General features: G+C 37.8%; 2 protein-coding genes across 2 annotated transcripts in view; one reads left to right on the forward strand and one right to left on the reverse strand.

Annotated features, from left to right (window-relative positions):
- Nucleotides 1-10,725, forward strand: part of LOC131053829 (uncharacterized) — a 45,612-nt gene extending 34,887 nt beyond the window's left edge. Inside the window, exon 2 of the mRNA XM_057988476.2 lies at nt 10,663-10,725. Coding sequence (XP_057844459.2) covers nt 10,663-10,725 — 63 coding nt within the window. The remainder of the gene's footprint in view (nt 1-10,662) is intronic.
- A 539-nt stretch (nt 10,726-11,264) lies between these two features.
- On the reverse strand, nt 11,265-11,735 carry LOC131053828 (uncharacterized). The gene has a single exon (XM_057988475.2). It carries the CDS (start codon nt 11,733-11,735, stop codon nt 11,265-11,267), a length of 471 nt encoding a protein of 156 aa, XP_057844458.2.
- Nucleotides 11,736-17,703: the final 5,968 nt, after the last annotated feature.

A 17,703-nucleotide genomic window follows, 5' to 3' on the forward strand; every position in this document is an offset into this window, starting at 1 on the left:
ACTTCTCAAGTGTCCCCATGTCGATGCTGAAATATACCCCCTCCAAAGGTGGTGAACTGCTCCACACTGCTGAAAAAGGCACTCCAAGATCTAGTGGAGAAGAATGTAGAACATGATCCAAAGACTCACATGTCTCCTCTAAACATAAAGAGACCTCCTCCAACTATTGTACATAAGAATCCACAATCATATCAACCTTGAAAGAATGATCATGTAGAGAATAAACAAGAGGGTCAGAGTATTCCCTCACAACAATCGAAGAAGGGTCATCTTCATCAAAGAGAAGATGAATGTCATCAATGATGTCTCCTAAATCTGCAATGCTCATCAATGATGTCTCCCGAATCTACAATGTAGGATTCCACAAACAAACCTGCAATGTCTGTCAAGTAATCATCCCATGAAACTGAAGCTGGAAGACATGATATATCCTGCTGCACTGAATCACATGAAGGAAAAACTGTCACACCATCTGCATCATCATGTGCAATAGGTGATATGATATCAATAGGAGGAGATTATACACAAGACTCAAGAACGGGGTCATATGCGAGAATCCCCAAGTTCAAGTACCCAAAGTTCTTCTTAAAATCTGAATCATCACAAGAAGTGTGATCATCATGTGTAGAATCATCAAATGTGAAATCATCATCATCAACAAAATTTGAAAAAGATTTTGCCAAGATCAAGAGCTCGATGAAATGTACAAATAGAGAGACAAAATATAGGACAAGAATAAACTGTATTCCTATCAAAAGATAAACGATCAATTGTTGTTTTCGATTTTTAAAAGACAAAATAAATCACCCCCCACACCCTAAAATGAAATTTAATTTTTTTTTATTTTTAATTTTCCAAAAAAAGGTAATAAAACATAAAAGATTAAAAAAAAATAAAATTCAAACCTGTACCTGCAAGTCCATATGGCGAACTAGGAGGGGAAATTTTTTCAACTCGGGGTAACGGAGGTCGATTTCAACGAATTGACAATCGATCTTGGGGTATTTGGGCCTTCTGAGTGTAATGGCAATGACGAATTTGGCCAAAAATGCTCCAAAATTGCAAATTGCTACCGGGACAAGTCACCACCCTCCACCTTCAAATGGCTCTAGATTTGGCCTTGGATGTCAGATTTGGATGAAACAAAAGGTGATTATAACTTTTTCAAACCTCCTCAATCCAATGGTGACCTAAAGTTTGACTCAACAATCTCCAATAATAACCTGCAATAGAAAGCTCGAAAATGCAAAACCCCAAATTTCTCTCAATTGGCAAACCAATGGCATTCTAATGGCTCTAACACCATGTGAGATTTTGCCAAGATCAAGAGCTCAATGAAATGTAGAAATAGAGAGACAAAATATAGGACACGAATAAACTGTATTCTCATCAATAGATAAAAAATGATTGTTGTTACATACAATATAGATGAGCCTACATATATAAGCAAGGCTAAATGATAGATAGAGTATTCTCACAATAAGTGGATATGATAGATTTATAACAAGATCACACCATAAAAAGTGGAAATTCTCCTACACACACTATCCCAATGTGGCACAAACACCCAAGTGTCTCATACCCAAACTACTATGAAATGCATTTTCTAAGTAAACTTAAGTAAGGTGTAATAATATCCAACATGAATAATTATTTACACCAACAAATGTAACACTCAACAACTCAGAGAAGCAAGGAGGCATCATGTCAAAGAACATAACACAACAAGAATTTTAGGAATTTGTGGATTCTAATCACCTCAGGGAAGAATTTTCAAGCAATGGAAAATTCACATGGACTAATAGATGACAAGGCTTCACCTACATTGTAGATAAATTGGACAGATTCTTCCTTCATGGGGATTGGTCAGTGGTTCCAAGAAAGGTAGAAGCCTTAATATTACCCTATAGTGGATTAGATCATTTTCCAATTCAATTATACTTTGCCACGGATCCATACTCTGGAGGGACCCCCTTCAAATTTGAGAAGATGTGGATTAGGGACCCATCACTCTATGATCTCCTGGCTTAGTGGTAACAGGAATGTCGGATTGGAAACCATTCCAAGCTGTTCATTTTCCATAAAAAAGTATTATATATTAAAGCTAAATTAAAGGAATGAAATAAAGATCATTTCAAGAACATATTCACATAAAGTGAGAGGGTTGAAAGTGAGTTGAGGGCTTTGAATGAAGTAATTACTAACGGCATGAGGGATGAATAATTTAGGAAGGAGCAAAGTCTAAAGGTAGAGCAAGCAAAAATTTTAGCTAGAGAAGAACAATTCTGGAGGCAGAAGTCAAGGGAACTTTGGCTTAAAGAGGGGGACAAAAACACAAAGTTCTTCCATAACTCGACAGTAGCCAACCGAAACAAAAACAAAATATTGGAGCTAATCAGAGAAGACAGGATTGTGGTTAGTTCCAAAGAGGAGATCAGCTATGGAGAGGTTAGGTATTTTCAAAACCTTTTAAACCAGAGTAATCAGAACATAAACTAGAGAAGAATCAGAGATGAGTTCCTTAATTAGATCCCTAGCATCTTAACAGATGAAGACAACAAGGAGCTCATAAAACCCATTACTTTGGATGAACTCGAAAAGGCCACCTTTCAAATGGCTCTAGACAAAGCCTCTAGGCCGGGCTTGCTTCTACCAAACATTTTGGTATATCATCAAGGAAGAATTATAGAAATCTATGGAGGAACCAAGTAAAAAAGCCACCATCCTTGGAGTAGTCAATCAAACGTTTGTAGCCCTTATTCCCAAGAAAAAATATGCCAAGGTATGAGTGACTAACATCCAATTTCCTTATGCAATACTTGCTATAAGGTCATCACCAAAGTTATTGCAAATAGGCTTAAGAAGGCCATATACAAGATCATTTTAGAAGAGCAGAGTAGCTTTTCTCCAGGAAGATCTATAACAAAAGGTATTGTTGTTGTTGATGAAGTAGTCCATACAACTCGAAAACTCAGAGAACCTTGTATGATAATCAAGTTGGATATTTTAAAAGCCTATGACTAGGTGGACAAAAGTTTCCTGCTAGAAGTTATATCTAGATTTAGTTTTGGTAACCCCTAGGTCGATTGGGTGAGAGGATGCATTGAAACCCCAAAATTCTCTATCCTAGTCAATGGGGTTAAGGAAAGGGGACCCTATGAAAGGGGACCATGTGTCCCCATATATTTTCATTATTATGGTAGAGGCTCTCAGTATGAGCATTACTCATGCCAGGTTGGAGGGGAAGTAGAGGGGAATAGAGATCACACCAAGTGTTGATCCAGTCTCTCACGAGCAATTTGTTGATGACACTATCTTATTCGGGGAAGTGTAAAGGGGAGAATCTAGGAGTATCAGATATATGCTAGACAACTATAGTAGAGCCTCAGGACAAACCATAAACTAGCGCAAGTCTGAAGTCTTTTTCCTCAATGTGCAACCGGACCTCCAACATGAAATTGCTATGATTTTGGGCTTAAAAGTGGCAAACCTTCCTAGGATTTCCTCTATTTGGAGGAATCATCAAAAAGAGTTATTGGGACAGACTGATAGAGAATTGCAAGAAAAAAATGGAGCTTTGGAAGGGAAAGTGGCTTACATTAGCAGGTAGGCTTCTCATGGTCAAAGCAGTTTTATCTGCAATTCCAATATATTCAATGGATTGTATGAAATTGCCTTCATCAGTAGAAGATAGTCTCAATCAAATTTTGAGGAAATTCTTCTAGAATGGCCCACATGAGAACCAACAACATGCGTTATTGGTCTGGGACAAGGTATGTAGGCCATGGGAAGCCGATGAGGTAGGGGTTCGCCAACTCAATATCATGAACTTGGCCCTAGGAGCAAAGCTTTCATGGATGATGACCAAGTCTAACTTGAGATGGATCAAGATTATCAAGAGGATGTACTTAGATTTAGATGACCCAATTAGTATCTTAAGGGTAACAGATCCCCCAAAAGGTTCAACTATTTGGAATTCCATCTACGAAAGCAGGGATATTGTTACAAAACACATCACTTGGGAAGTCTACAATGGTCATTATGCCTCCTTTTGGGAAGACTCATGGGATGGCCATCCAAAACTGTGTATCAATACTCATCTATGGGAGATCAGATTAGAAACAACCAGGGTATGGGGGAGCAAGGTATGACATTATGGAGAAGTGGTCAAGATTAATGGAGTTGATAATTGGTGTTGGAAATCCCTGGAGAACATTAATGATCCTCAAGCTCAAAAAGAAATGCTTGCAAATTCCAGTCTCATAGGAACATGACAAAATTAGGTGGTGTGGTTCAAAGGATGGGGAGTACAAAGTGAAACTTCGCTACAAGATTAAGGAAGTGGTAGAAATCACCAATCAATGGTCAGTTAAACTCATTTGGGGGAAAGATCTACTTCCCAAAGTGGGAGTTTTCTCTTGGCTAACCATTTGGGGTAGAATTTTGACACAAGATAGATTAGCCAAAATAGGCATCTGCGGGCCCAACAGATGTACTCTGTGCAAGAACAATCTAGAAACCATGAATCATCTATTGTGGACTTGCCCATATGCACAATTCTGTTGGAAAAGCCTGTTGGGTAAATTAGACTTCTAGAATTTGGAACCATTGAGACTAAAGGAGTGGTTCACCTCATAGCCTAGATGCATGTAGAAGGGAATGCTCAATAGTATATGATAGGTGCTTCCATCAACACTAGTTTGGGAACTTTGGAAGGAAAGGAACATAAGGATTTTCAAGGATCAGATAATGGCAAGGGAAGTGCTAGTGACAAAAATAGAAGCCTCAATCATGGAACTTGTAAATGAAGTGGCTAAAAGGAAACAAAAAAAAAGATCAATGTCTTCAAAAATAGGGATAGCGAATTAATGAAAAAAAATTCTGGTTTCATGGTTCGAAGGGGACACAAACTAGCCCAAACAAAAAGAAAAGTTAAACAAAAGAATGCCACATTTTGGCAAGTCACCGAGAAAGGGTGGATTAAGATAAATTTTGACGGGGCTTCTCTGGGCAATCTAGGGCATGCGGGGGCAACTTGTGTAGCATAGAATGATCAAGGTTTAGTCGTGGGGAAATTGACTGAATACATAGGAAAGACAACAAATAATATATCAGAAATCAGAGCAACCTTGAAAGGGGTTGAACTAGGCAGAAAATTGGGAGCAGTAAAACTACACCTAGAGGGAGATTCTCTCCTAGTGATCAAAGCAATCAGAAACAAATGGGTGGTAAATTGGCAACTCGAGAGATGGCTTGCTCCCATTTTAGAGACCCTAAATGGTTTTCATGAGTTCAAAATTAGTCACATCATTCGGGAGGGAAATGGGATGGCGGATGAGTTGGCAAAACAAGCAGTTGAGCAAAAGGACTTTATTTATTTATTACACATTGAAGCATGAGTTGGGAGTGTTGCTTGATGGATTTGGAAATGATCACTAGGACAATAATTGTATGTAGGAAAAATTTCCCAAATGCTCTGACAGGTGTGGATTTGACAAGGGAGGTCACATTGTTTGAGAACCTATATTTGGAAAGTAAGCGAAGTGACAAGATAATCATACAACAATATTACAAGAAGCGTTGGCTCGAGATTTGGGCGGTACGATTGCTAGATGGCAAAGGGTCAGGCTTCCATGTCATCGAAGAGTGATTATGGGATGGATTGGTAACAACTAGGCCTTTCATAAGGTACGTCTTGGATGTTGCGGTCATTATGGTAGGAATTCACTTCATCTTGAAGCCTTTTCGAAGATAGGGTTTTTATTCGCAGAAAGAATGGATGAAGACTAATTTCACCTCCTCTTAGTCTTGAGAATTCTGGAAGCCTTAGCGATGGATACCCTTGTTATTTTAGAAGCAACCAAACAACAAATGTCTTTCCTGGGAGAAATCATAGAAAAGTGCCTGCTCGTGGTGTTGGAGTTGAAGAACCCCTTGATTCTACATGCAATAAATAAGGTTCTAGGTGTTGAATTCTTGTGAGCGGCTCACAAATAAAGGGTAAACTCGAGTATAACGACAATGTTCTTGGTGCTCTGCATACAAATGGACATTTGCAAGCCTAGAACAAAGAAAGTTTGCCAAATGCTTTTTTGGTATTCTTTTATTGGGGAAATAGATGTTGTTACAGACAACATCAATGAGAAGAAGCGCATTTTGTTGTCTCACCAATACTATATGGCTCAGGAAGGTGGTGCGGATGTGAGGAAATTTCCAATTGTACAAACCATGGAGCTAGAAAACTTCAACCACAGTCGAGCAAAAAGGAACCAAAATCTAGCTTTCTTTCTCTTTGTGACAAACAATCTTGCTAGGCTGGAGACATGATTTGGGGAAATTTGTGAAGGAGGAAGATCTCCAAGGCCATAGGGACATTGGGGTGGATGAAAATGGTGTGGTTGAGGAGGGAAATGACTAGGGAATCGACAAATGGGAATTGTGGATTCCAATGATATGAAAATCATTGAAGAAATCTCTATAAGGGAGGCACATGAGGGATGCATCCAGGAATGTTCGGTAATTGCTCAGGCAATTGTCGCTCAGAGGATGTATGAAAATATTTCAAGCTCCTCGGAGAGTGAGTGACCTCGCTTCTCCTGTTTTGTTGACAAATAGTTTTTTGTTGCCCAATTTCTCTATACTTTTACATGCTTGATATATTAGCAACTATATAAGACTATATACAGTGGTTATAGGATGAAGTCTAGGTATATGTAGGAGGTTTGGTTTCTCTTTGTGCCCAGGTTTTGTTCTTCCTTGACCAGAGAATGATAGGAGGATATAATATGTTCTCATTTTTGGTAGTGGCACTATGTCCTCATTTTAGGTGGGAAGTAACAGCACACGGGCACCTCCAAAACATGTATAAACCTTTATTATCAATATACTAGTGCAGGCCTATCCAGCTATTCACCGATTAAAAAAAATAAATTTGTATTTATAATTATTTTGGTTTAGGGTTAGTGTTAGGGTTTAATTTTGTTTAGGGTTAGGGCTAGGGTTTAATTTGGGCGAGTTCACTTATAGTGAGATGTAGTGTTTAATTTTGTTTAAGTTATGGATTCAATTTTGTTAATTAGGGTATTATGTTAATAATATTAGGATTACAATAGTATTATATACTCTAAAAATCATCCAACAATATAGGAATAGTTTTTGGAAAGCCAAATACTTGAAGCTTAAAGTGGATAAGCTTGATGATAATGGCTTTATGGTTTAGGATTTGATTTGGTTTAGTGTTAGGACAAGGGTTTACTTTTTTTTAGTCTCTTATTTAGTGTCTAATTAGGTTTAGGTTAGGGTTAAATTTAATTTATAGTTAAGGTTTAATTTGGTATAGTGTTTTTTATTACATCAAAATCAATTTGGTATAGTGTTAAGGTTGGGCTATAATTTGTTTTAGGGTAGATTTTTCTTTATATTTAGGGTTAGGGTATATAAACTGCAATATATTTCTTGAGAAGGCTTAGGTTTACTTTCTTAATTCACGATTGATTTAATATATAATTTGTATTTATTTTTTAACATTATAGTTATAGTATTATTGAGTTTGTTCTATGATCACTATTTATGATAGTATTAATTGATTTCATCCTGTTAGTGATTTAATAAATGTTAGGGTTCAATAAGTTAGAGGTTTAGGGTTAGAGTTAAGTTGGATTTACTGTTAGGGTGAGATCTTATAGATATATTTTAACTTAGTATTAACTTGATTTGGAACTATATTAGTTTAAATTTAATAGTTACGGTAATGATATAGTATTAATAAATTTTCCCCTCATTAATAATTTTATAATAAGGTGTAGGGTTAGGTTTAGGGTTTAATGTAGTTCCATTTTCAATACACATCAAGATAGATCACAGTGACATTGACTTTAAAAATTCATCCAACATGGGAGTAGATTTTGGAAATCCAAATACTATAAAGCTTAGATTAGATAAGTTATTTTTTTGAGGTTTAGGGTTTGATTTGGTTTAGTGTTATTGTTAGTGTTAGGGTTAGGGTTGAACATTAATTCCGGGTTTGGGTTTGGGTTAGGGTTAAGATATAATAAGGTTCAACTTTAGGGTTAGAGTTCAATTTGATTTGGGGCTAAGATTGGGGTTAGGGTTAGGGTTCAATTAGGTTCAGGTTTAAGGTTGTGGTTGAATTTGGTTAATATTAGGGTTAGGGTTATGGTTTCATACAATTTCAATTTTAATATAATACAAACTAGATCACAGTGACAATGAAGTTTTAATAAGGTTTAGGTTTAGGGTTAGGGTTCAATATATTTTTGGGTTCGAGTGAGGGTTAGGGTTAGAATTCAATTAGGTTCAACTCGTAGGTTAGGGTTCAACTTAGTTTAGTGTTAATTTTAGGGTTATCAATTTGATTTAGGTTTTGGGTTAGGGTTAGGGTTCAATTATGTTCAAGTTTAAGGTTACTGATTATTTTTGCTTTAGTGTTAGGGTTAGGGTTAGGGTTTGGTTTCAATTTAATGTTATTTTAGGGTTAGGGTAAAATATGGTTTAGAGTTAGTTTTAAGGTTTGATTTGGTTTATGATTTGGATTTAGTTTGGTTTAGGAATAGGGTTCACTTTGGTTTAGTGTTAGTGTTAGGGTTAGGTTTTGATTTGGTTTACTATTAGGGTTGAATTTGGTATAGTGTTAGGGTTTAATTTGGTTTATGATTCAATTACTTTTATAGTTGTTATTTAATTTAGTTTACTATTAGGATTCAATATGATTTAAGGTGAGGGTTTATTTTGCCTTAGTGTTAGGTTTAGAGTTCAATTTGGTTTAGATTTTGGGTTAACGTGTAGTTACGGTAAGGGTTCAATTTGGTTTGGTTTTATGATTTAATTTGGCTGTGTTATGATTAGGGTTTAATCTGGGTTAGTTGTAGCACTCGATATGGTTTATATTCAATTATGATCAAGCTTACATAGGAATTTGGTTCAATATTTCAATAGGATTAGGGTTAAAAGATTCAATTTTATTGAGGTATGGGGTTACAATTCAATTTGGTTTAGGATTAGTGTTCAATTTGGTTTAGTGTTAGAGTTAAGGTTTGATTTGGTTTAGTATTTAGGTTCAATTTGGTATTGGGTTAGGGCTTAATTTGATATACAATTTGGATCTAGTTTGGTTTAGGGTTAGGGTTTATTTTACTTTAGTGTACGAGTAGATTTCGATCTAGTTTAGGGTAGAATTAGGTGTAGGGTTAGCGTTAAATTTGGTCGAGGGTAGAATATTATTAGCATTACTATTGTTAAGATTTGGATACAGTTTGATTTAAGGATAGGGTTCATTAATGTTAGCATTATGTTTTGATTTGGTTTACCATTAGAGTTCAATTTGCAGAATGTCTTCAATCATAAAAATTTAGTTAGCAGTGATTTCAAATGAGAGGGTTAATAATCATTTGGGTCGTAGATCAACGCCTTCCTCCATGAAATGAGTAGAAGGCCTGGAACAGGACAACGACTTTACTGCAAAGTGGGTGGCGTAAGGATTTTGGCGAATTGTGTATCTTGCTCAAATATGATGATAAGCGTGCGATCATTAAAGAACTCTTTTTCTAAGAGACTTGGGTTGTACATTGCTCAAGGGAGGTACGAAGCGGCTTGCGGCGTGGTCAAGTGGCTAGCGAACACTCTTGAGCTAGACCTCAAATGGTCTTTTCAAATAAATGGCATCGGGCTTGTAGAAATTGGAGATGGTGGCCGAGCTAGATTTAAAGCTCTACATGCATGATATTAATTCTCTCACAGAGACGCGTATGATGGGGCTGGCATCCATAGGAAGTGACCTTTAGTATAGATAGGTGGAATCACTAATCCACATGGCATTGTGAGTTGATACACTTCTCTCCAGTCCATAATAGAAGCAAACTTCTCCTCAACAACGTCAAAGTAGATGATGGATTTCTGGGGTGCGATTACGAACGAACGATTGGCTAATATTTCTAGGTTTGATTCAAGGGAGTTCTTGACTCACATCAAGATTGTCCTCGGCGAAGAATACTTGAAAGTTTTGTTCAGGTATAGATGCAATGCAGATATCACATCTATCTTTGCCGCTTGGTGCTTTGAATTGGAAACGAAAGAGAATATTCGGTGGCTGGTAGAGAGCTGTATTAAATAGGAATGACGCGGTGGTTTTGAATCCCTAATGGCCATGGAACGCGAGATGAAAGGTTTTGTTTGCAATGACGGGGTGTGGCTCCAAGTGAGTGAGTTCACTCCCCTGCTTCATCCCTTTCTGATATGGAGTGCGACTAGTGATAAGGAGGCACAAAGGATCGATGCACAAATCGGTATGATCGGGGTGAAGTTTTTTTTTAAAGAGTGAGGAAGCAAAGTCCCTTCGATGGGAAATGCAGAAGTGGGGACCCTACAGAGAGCGCTCACCTGGCGTGCTGGAAGCTGCTCCCTCTAGACGAAGACGTTGAAGGCCAAAAGGATCGAGGAAGAAGGCGAGGACGTTGTGGATTGGATTCCCTTCGGATCATCACACGACTGATGGACCTTCTCAAACTGGTTAACATGCATCACCCTCTCAGGACATAAAAGAGGTGATCATGATTGCGAGTAACTGAAAGCTGTAATATGTTTTGAAACTCTTCTATCGTTTTTTGTAACTATTGGGCTGTATTTTGTTTCATATATTGTTCATAGATAGGGGGTCGAAAGATGGATAGGCAGGCAAGGAAGTTAGGAGCAAATTTTTTGGATTCATAGCTCTTTGGCGAACTTTGAAATTTATTTACATACAAACTTTTGTAACTCGTTTTGATGAATCAATATACAATACTAATTATCGACCAAAATAACAAAAAAGAAGAAGTTAGCAGTAGGTTTAGGGTTCAATTTGGTGTAGAGTTCACATTATGGTTTGGTTCAATTTAGCCTATATGATTAGTTTTAGTGTTCAATTTAGTTTAATATTCAATTATTATTAAGTATATGGTTCAATTTGGTATAACATTAAGGTTCAATAATTTGGTTTAGGGTTGAATTAGGTTATTAATTACATTCTAAAAACATTCTACCTATTATATTAAGTTTTTTCTTATTATTATATTATTATTATATTCTTATTATGTTAGTATTATATTATTAATTTTTTACTAGTATTATTTTATTGATATTATTACTATTCTTTTTAAGAGTAAAAAATTATTAAATAAAATCAGAGAATACACAATAGGGCAAAAAGCTCAAAAAAAGAGATAACCAAACATCAAGAGAAGGTCACAAGGACCCTTCCCCAAAACAAACTAAATCTCTTGGTCATCTTCAATCATCTTATCCAGAGTGCCAAAATACTCAGGGGACAGGAGCCCCCGATCCTCAACATTCCACCCCCGAGAGTTCTCTATGGCCCATTGGGCCAACCAATCCGCAAATCTGTTCCATTCATGAGGGATGTGACTAAAAGAGATATACTCCAAGGATAAACATAAATTTAGAATTTGTCTAGCCACCATGGCTAACTGCCAATTAATATCCCCTAAACTTTGAGTACTCAACATATCAATTATGATCTGTGAGTCAGATTCATAGTCAATCCTTCTCCAACCAGGAGCATACCTCTTTTCAATTGCATAGAGTATTTCCAGGGTCTCCATAAGGTTATTAGAATGGACCCCTTTAAAAGCAGAGAAAAAGAAAACAACCTTATTGTCATTACTCCTACCAACACCACCAATTCTTGCAGGTCCTGGATTTCCCCTCGAGGACCCCTCCATGTTTACTTTCAGAACTCCTTCAGGAGGAGGAAGCCATTTCCCCCCTATGAACTTTCTTCTTGGGATTCCTTGATCTCTTGCCAGAATAAGAGTTCAAACCCTTGTCAACAAGATTTATCTTTTTAGAAATATCCCTATTAGCACCATCCACCGCTACTGAAAGAACACACTTGGCTGCCATATTTTCTTCAAGTTTACCAACAATCTTATGCCACAAACAGACACCATCCAGAGCCACCTCCTGAAAGAATCTTTGATTCCTTTCTAACCAAAGATTACAAATGATGAAAGAGGGGCCAATAACCGAGCAATCTGAAGAAAAGGTGTTTGAGTTGGAGGTCTTCCTAGGCTATCCCAAAACTCCACCAAAGAAGTAGCATGAACACAAGCATGATTCCAAACCCTCCACCAGAGATGCCAAATCTCCCTAGTGTAGGGGCATTGGAAGAACAAGTGAGACACATTCTCAACATTGTTCTTACAAATAAAGCAGATTGAAGGCCCCTAAAATCCATGTTTACTCATATTATCACAGGTTAAACACTTATTTTGGGCCACCGACTAGAAAAAAAAATTGCACTTAGGCCATGAGTATCTATTCCAAAGCTGCTTCCACCAGTTGATACCCATTCTGCCATATAATTTTCTATCTAACTCTAGGTAGCTTGAAGAAACCAAAATTTTTCCCTTCGGATCAAGACCGCAAACTAAAGTATCACTCTCCAAAAGGGAGCTATAAAATTTTCCAACAAGGATTCCAACAAGCTCCTGATAATCCTCTTCAAACCCACCCACTGACCATTCGTGGGGATCTTTCCAGCAAAAAATCTCCATTTGACTATGATGTTTAACCTTCTTAAAATCTTGCACCTTACACCATCCAGCCTCAACAAAGGCATTGCAAAGGGGTTGAAGATGTGTGAACTGAGTCACAATCAGAGGATGACCATCCCACAAGTCAAACTAGAATAATGCATCTGACCCCCTTTACATAACCAAAAGAGGCCATCCTTGATAATCTTTCTCTCTCTTAAGACTGTCCCAAATCATGGATCCCTTCCCCTCCAGAGGGTATTGAGGCACTTCACTACCATAGACTCCCCGCAAGTACTTATGCAGTAAAATTATTGCCCAACTCTGATCCTAACAAGTACACCACCTCCATTATAATTTAGCCACTAAAATGTGATTATTCATCGCAGCAAGATAGATTCCTAAGACCCCCTCATGCTTTGGTCTACACACTAAGTCCCACCTAACCAGGCTCCATTTAGCCAATAGTAAATTACCAGACTAGAGAAATTAATGTGAAAGAGCATCAAATTCCTTAATCAATCCAGAAGGGGCCACTTGCACAAAAAATCTATAAAGAGGGAGGGCTTGCACCTTTGCTTTCAAAAGATTCACTCTGTTAGAAAAAGAGAGCCACTGGTAGGTCCAGTGACAAACCTTCTTGCAAAGTTTTTCCAAAATATCCCGCCACATCTCCTTTTGTTGAGGACCTAAACCAAGGGGAATCCCCAAATAAACCAAGGGGAGGGAACCAATCTGAAATATCAGAATATGAGTAATATTGCTTTGGATAAGCCTCACAGTATTAAAAAAGTATATGGAATACTTGATTTCATTAATTCTTTGTCCCAAAGCCGCCAAATAAATGTCCAGAGTTGTTACGATATTAACTGCCCCAGTGATCCTAGAAACACCCATCAGAGCGGTGTCATCTACAAATTGGAGATGCGAAGAAGGATAAAAATGATCACCCCATTCCTAACCCTGAATAAAACCTTGTTGGACTTGAGATCTAATAAATCTTCCAAACCCTTCAGCCAAAATGATAAACAAATATAGAGACAAAGGATCTCCTTGGTGAAGACCCCTAGAAGCACTGAATATATCTGAAGGAACTTCATTAATGAGAACAAAAAGAGAGGGGGAAGATACATAACTCATGACCTAGTCAACCCATTCATTGGCATATCTAAAAGGTAACAAAACCCTTTGCAAAAAGGTCCACTTCACCCTATCATAGGCTTTTTCCATATCCAACTTGATAAACATGGCCTTTTTCTTAGAAGTTGTCATAGAATGAATATTTTCCGCAACAATCACAACTCCATCCATAATTTATCTACCTTATTAGCCCCATCTTTCTTTGGGATAAAGATGAGAAAGGTAGCATTCAAAGCCTGCAACATCTATTTATTTCTATGACATTCTTGAACAACTTCTAGGAGATCAAGCTTGATTATTTCCCAAAATTCCTGAAAAAAATCAATAGGGAAACCATCAGGGCCTGGGGCCTTCCCTTTATTCATATGAAACGCCACATCTTCCAACTCTTGAAGAGAAATAGGCCGAATAAGGGTCTCATTCATCTCTTGGGAAACTAATAATGGGATGCAATCTAAAATTATAGCTTCCTCCCCCCATATTGGGGGGGTATCCTCATTATACAAGGTAGTAAAATACCGCAGAGCCTCATGGGAAATATCTTCTTTTTAAGATAAGTGGACACCTTCTGATGACACAAGGGATGAAATAAGATTAGAATTCCTTTGATCCTTCACACATTTATGGAAGGAGATCGTATTCCTATCCCCCTCCTGAAGCTAGTCAATACGAAACTTTTTCTTCTAGAAAATATCTTCACAAAGCTCCCATTCCTCTACTTTCCTAATGGCTAAGGACTCCAGTCTATTCAACTTTGTATTCGTGCCTTTATCCCAAATCAAGCGAGTAATATCATCAAGATGGGTCTGAGCTACTAATATGATAGCCTGAAGGTTGCAGAACCCCTTCTTATTCCATCTCTTAAGCTTGTATTTCAAAAACTATAATCTTTTGGAAAAATAGTAGACGACTCTACCATGTGTTGGTCTTCCTTGGTACCACCAGATATACATTAGATCATAAAGAGAAGGATCCCTTAGCCTCATAAATTGAAACTTGAAGGAAGGGTTCTAATGAGAAGTAAAGCAGACCACAGAGAGCATGGTCGAACAATGATTTGAACCCCTCTAGTCTAAGATTTTAGAGTTGGTAGCCCATCTGTCACTGATCCAAAGACAATACACCGAGAATCTATCAAGCCTCTCTAAGATTGCATCTCCACCGCACCTCCTATTTGTTAGGGTTTCAAGCAGATCCGAAGCAAATATGAACTAACAATTATATACAGATTTAAATACAAAAGATAAAGGAATAAAATAGGACACATATAACACAGAGATTTAACGTGGTTCACCCAGAATGGGTTACATCCACCATACACAGCTGTCCAATCTTTCTATTATCCAGCAAAAATAGTACATCAACATTACAATGCCTCAAGCATCCCAGCCGCTTATAACATGTGTTTTTAGGGCAACAAACAAAGTCGGCCTTTTTAGGGTTTTATTACAATGTCGGTTTTCATCAACAAAAAATGGCAAAACAAATTTTCTCGGGGGCTGCCGCCCCCAAACCTCCGCTCGGCCCCGGACCCCAACAAGGATACGTGCTAAGTGTACAGTACTTTGCTGATCAGTTGCCACATTTCAACAATCTCCCACTTGGAGATTGATCAGGGTCCACACCGAACAATTTCCCACTTGGAGACTGAAACTACACCACTGTACATGTAACATCCGCTGGAAAAACACTAGGACTCGACTGGTATACATTCCACAATTATCAATCAAGAAGACCAACAGAAACTGATGAAGAAATCAGCTTCTCCTATGGAACTGCCTTCATAAACATATCGGCAGGATTCTCACTTGTGTGAATCTTCTCAAGCCGTAACTAACCCTCCTCCAAAATAGTCTGGATGAAGTGGTACCTGAGCTGAATGTGCTTTATTCTTGAATGAAAAGCAGAGTTCTTCGCAAGATGAATGGCACTCTGGCTATCAGTATATAATGGGCGATTCTCCTGTGTCTGACCCAATTCCTCCAGAAAATATTGTAATCAAATCATCTCCTTCCTGGCTTCTGTAGCAACAACATACTTAGCTTTAGTGGTTGAAAGTGCAACAACCTTTTGCAGCCTAGAAATCCAACTGACTGCAGTTCCCCCTATAGTAAAAACATACCTTGTAGTGCTCCTCCGTGAATCGATATCACCTACCAGATCAGAGTCAACAAATCCACTTAGAGCAGCATTAGATCCTTTGAAACATAATGCCTTCGTAGTGGTTCCTTTCAAATACTGAAGGATCCATTTCACAGCATTCCAATGTTCCATACCTGGATTACTCATAAATTTGCTCACAACTCCCACTGCATGTGCAATATCTGGCCTTGTGCATACCATTGCATACATCAGACTACCAACCGCTGATGAATACGGGATGTTCTAGACATTTTATTTACGTCTTCCTATGCCTTTGGGCACATTTCCTTAGTCAATTTGAAATGACTAGCCAAAGGTGTACTAACTGCTTTTGCATCCTGCATGTTAAATCTTTTCAACACCTTTTTTATATACTCGCTTTGGGACAAATTCAGGGTTCTATTTTTTCTGTCTCGTGTAATCCTCATACCCAGAATTTGCTTAGCTGCACCCAAATCCTTCATTGCAAATGACCTGACTAATTTATGTTTAAGATCATTTATGTGTTCCATGTTAGACCCAGCAACAAGCATGTCATCAACATAAAGCAACGAGATAATATAACTGCCATTATCCAATCTCTTAAAATATACACAATGATCAGAATGACATCTATGATAACCGTGTTCAGCCATGAAACTATCAAATTTTAAATACCATTGTCGGGGTGCTTGCTTTAGGCCATACAAACTTTTCTTCAACCTACACACCAAGTTCTCCTTACCTTTGACCTCATATCCCTGTGGTTGCAACATGTAAATTTCCTCCTCCAAATCTCCATGGAGAAAAGATGTTTTCACATCTAATTGTTCGAGATGTAAATCATCTGCAGCCACAAGACTAAGTATAGTTCTAATTGAAGTCATTTTTACAACTGGAGAAAATATTTCATTATAATCTATACCCTTTTTCTGTGCAAAACCTTTTACCACAAGTCTGGCCTTATATCTTTTCTGACCTCCTTCCTCCTCCTTCAGCCGATAAACCCATTTGTTAGGCAAGGCTCTTTTTTTTGCAGGTAAAGGGACTAAGTCCCAAGTCTGATTTTTCATCAAGGAGTCCATCTCCTCTTTCATGCCTAGCTCCCACTGTTGTTTGGCATCCATCTGCATTGCTTCTTCATATTCTTCTGGTTCACCAGAATCAATTAATAATATGGAATACAAAGAAGGAGAAAATATTTTAGGGGGTCTACTTGACCTCGTAGAACGTCTAACACTTGCAGCAGTTTGTGGGACATTCTGTTGTTGCTGAGCATCAGGTACCTATGGCATTTCATTTTCAGGAATCTCATCCAACACCACATATTCTTGCTTGTCCTGTTCATGCTTCTTTTCCTGCATTTGTTCTTTATACATAACCTTCTCATTGAATATAACATCTCTACTTCTAGTTATTTTCTTATTTTCAAAATCCCATAACCGATAGCCATATTCATCTATCTCGTATCCAATGAAGGCACATTTATGAGATTTAGCATCAAGCTTGATTCTGTTTTTTTAATCAACATGGACAAAAGCTTCACAACCAAAAGTTTTCAGAAAAGAATAATTTACCTTTTTACCAATCCATGCCTCCTCTGGAATACCACCATCCAAAGGGGTTGAAGGTCCTCTATTTATCAAATAGACAGTAGTATGTACAACATCTGCCCAAAAATGTAAGGGCAATCTAGCATGCAATCTCATGCTCCTCGCGCATTCCATGATAGTCCTATTCATTCTCTCTAACACACCATTTTCCTGTGGAGTTCCTGGAACTGTCTTCTGCTTTCTAATCCCATTTACTGAGCAGTAATTTTTAAATGCTTTGCTACAATACTCACCTCCATTATCCAATCTGAGACACTTCAACTTTTTTCTTGTCTCATTCT

The sequence above is a fragment of the Cryptomeria japonica genome, chromosome 3 (assembly GCF_030272615.1).
Source record: "Cryptomeria japonica chromosome 3, Sugi_1.0, whole genome shotgun sequence".
Lineage (NCBI taxonomy): Eukaryota > Viridiplantae > Streptophyta > Pinopsida > Cupressales > Cupressaceae > Cryptomeria > Cryptomeria japonica.

Bases quoted from the DNA above. Each gene is read 5' to 3' on its own strand.
- LOC131053828 (XM_057988475.2), bottom strand. From the start codon at position 11,735: ATGGAGGGGTCCTCGAGGGGAAATCCAGGACCTGCAAGAATTGGTGGT.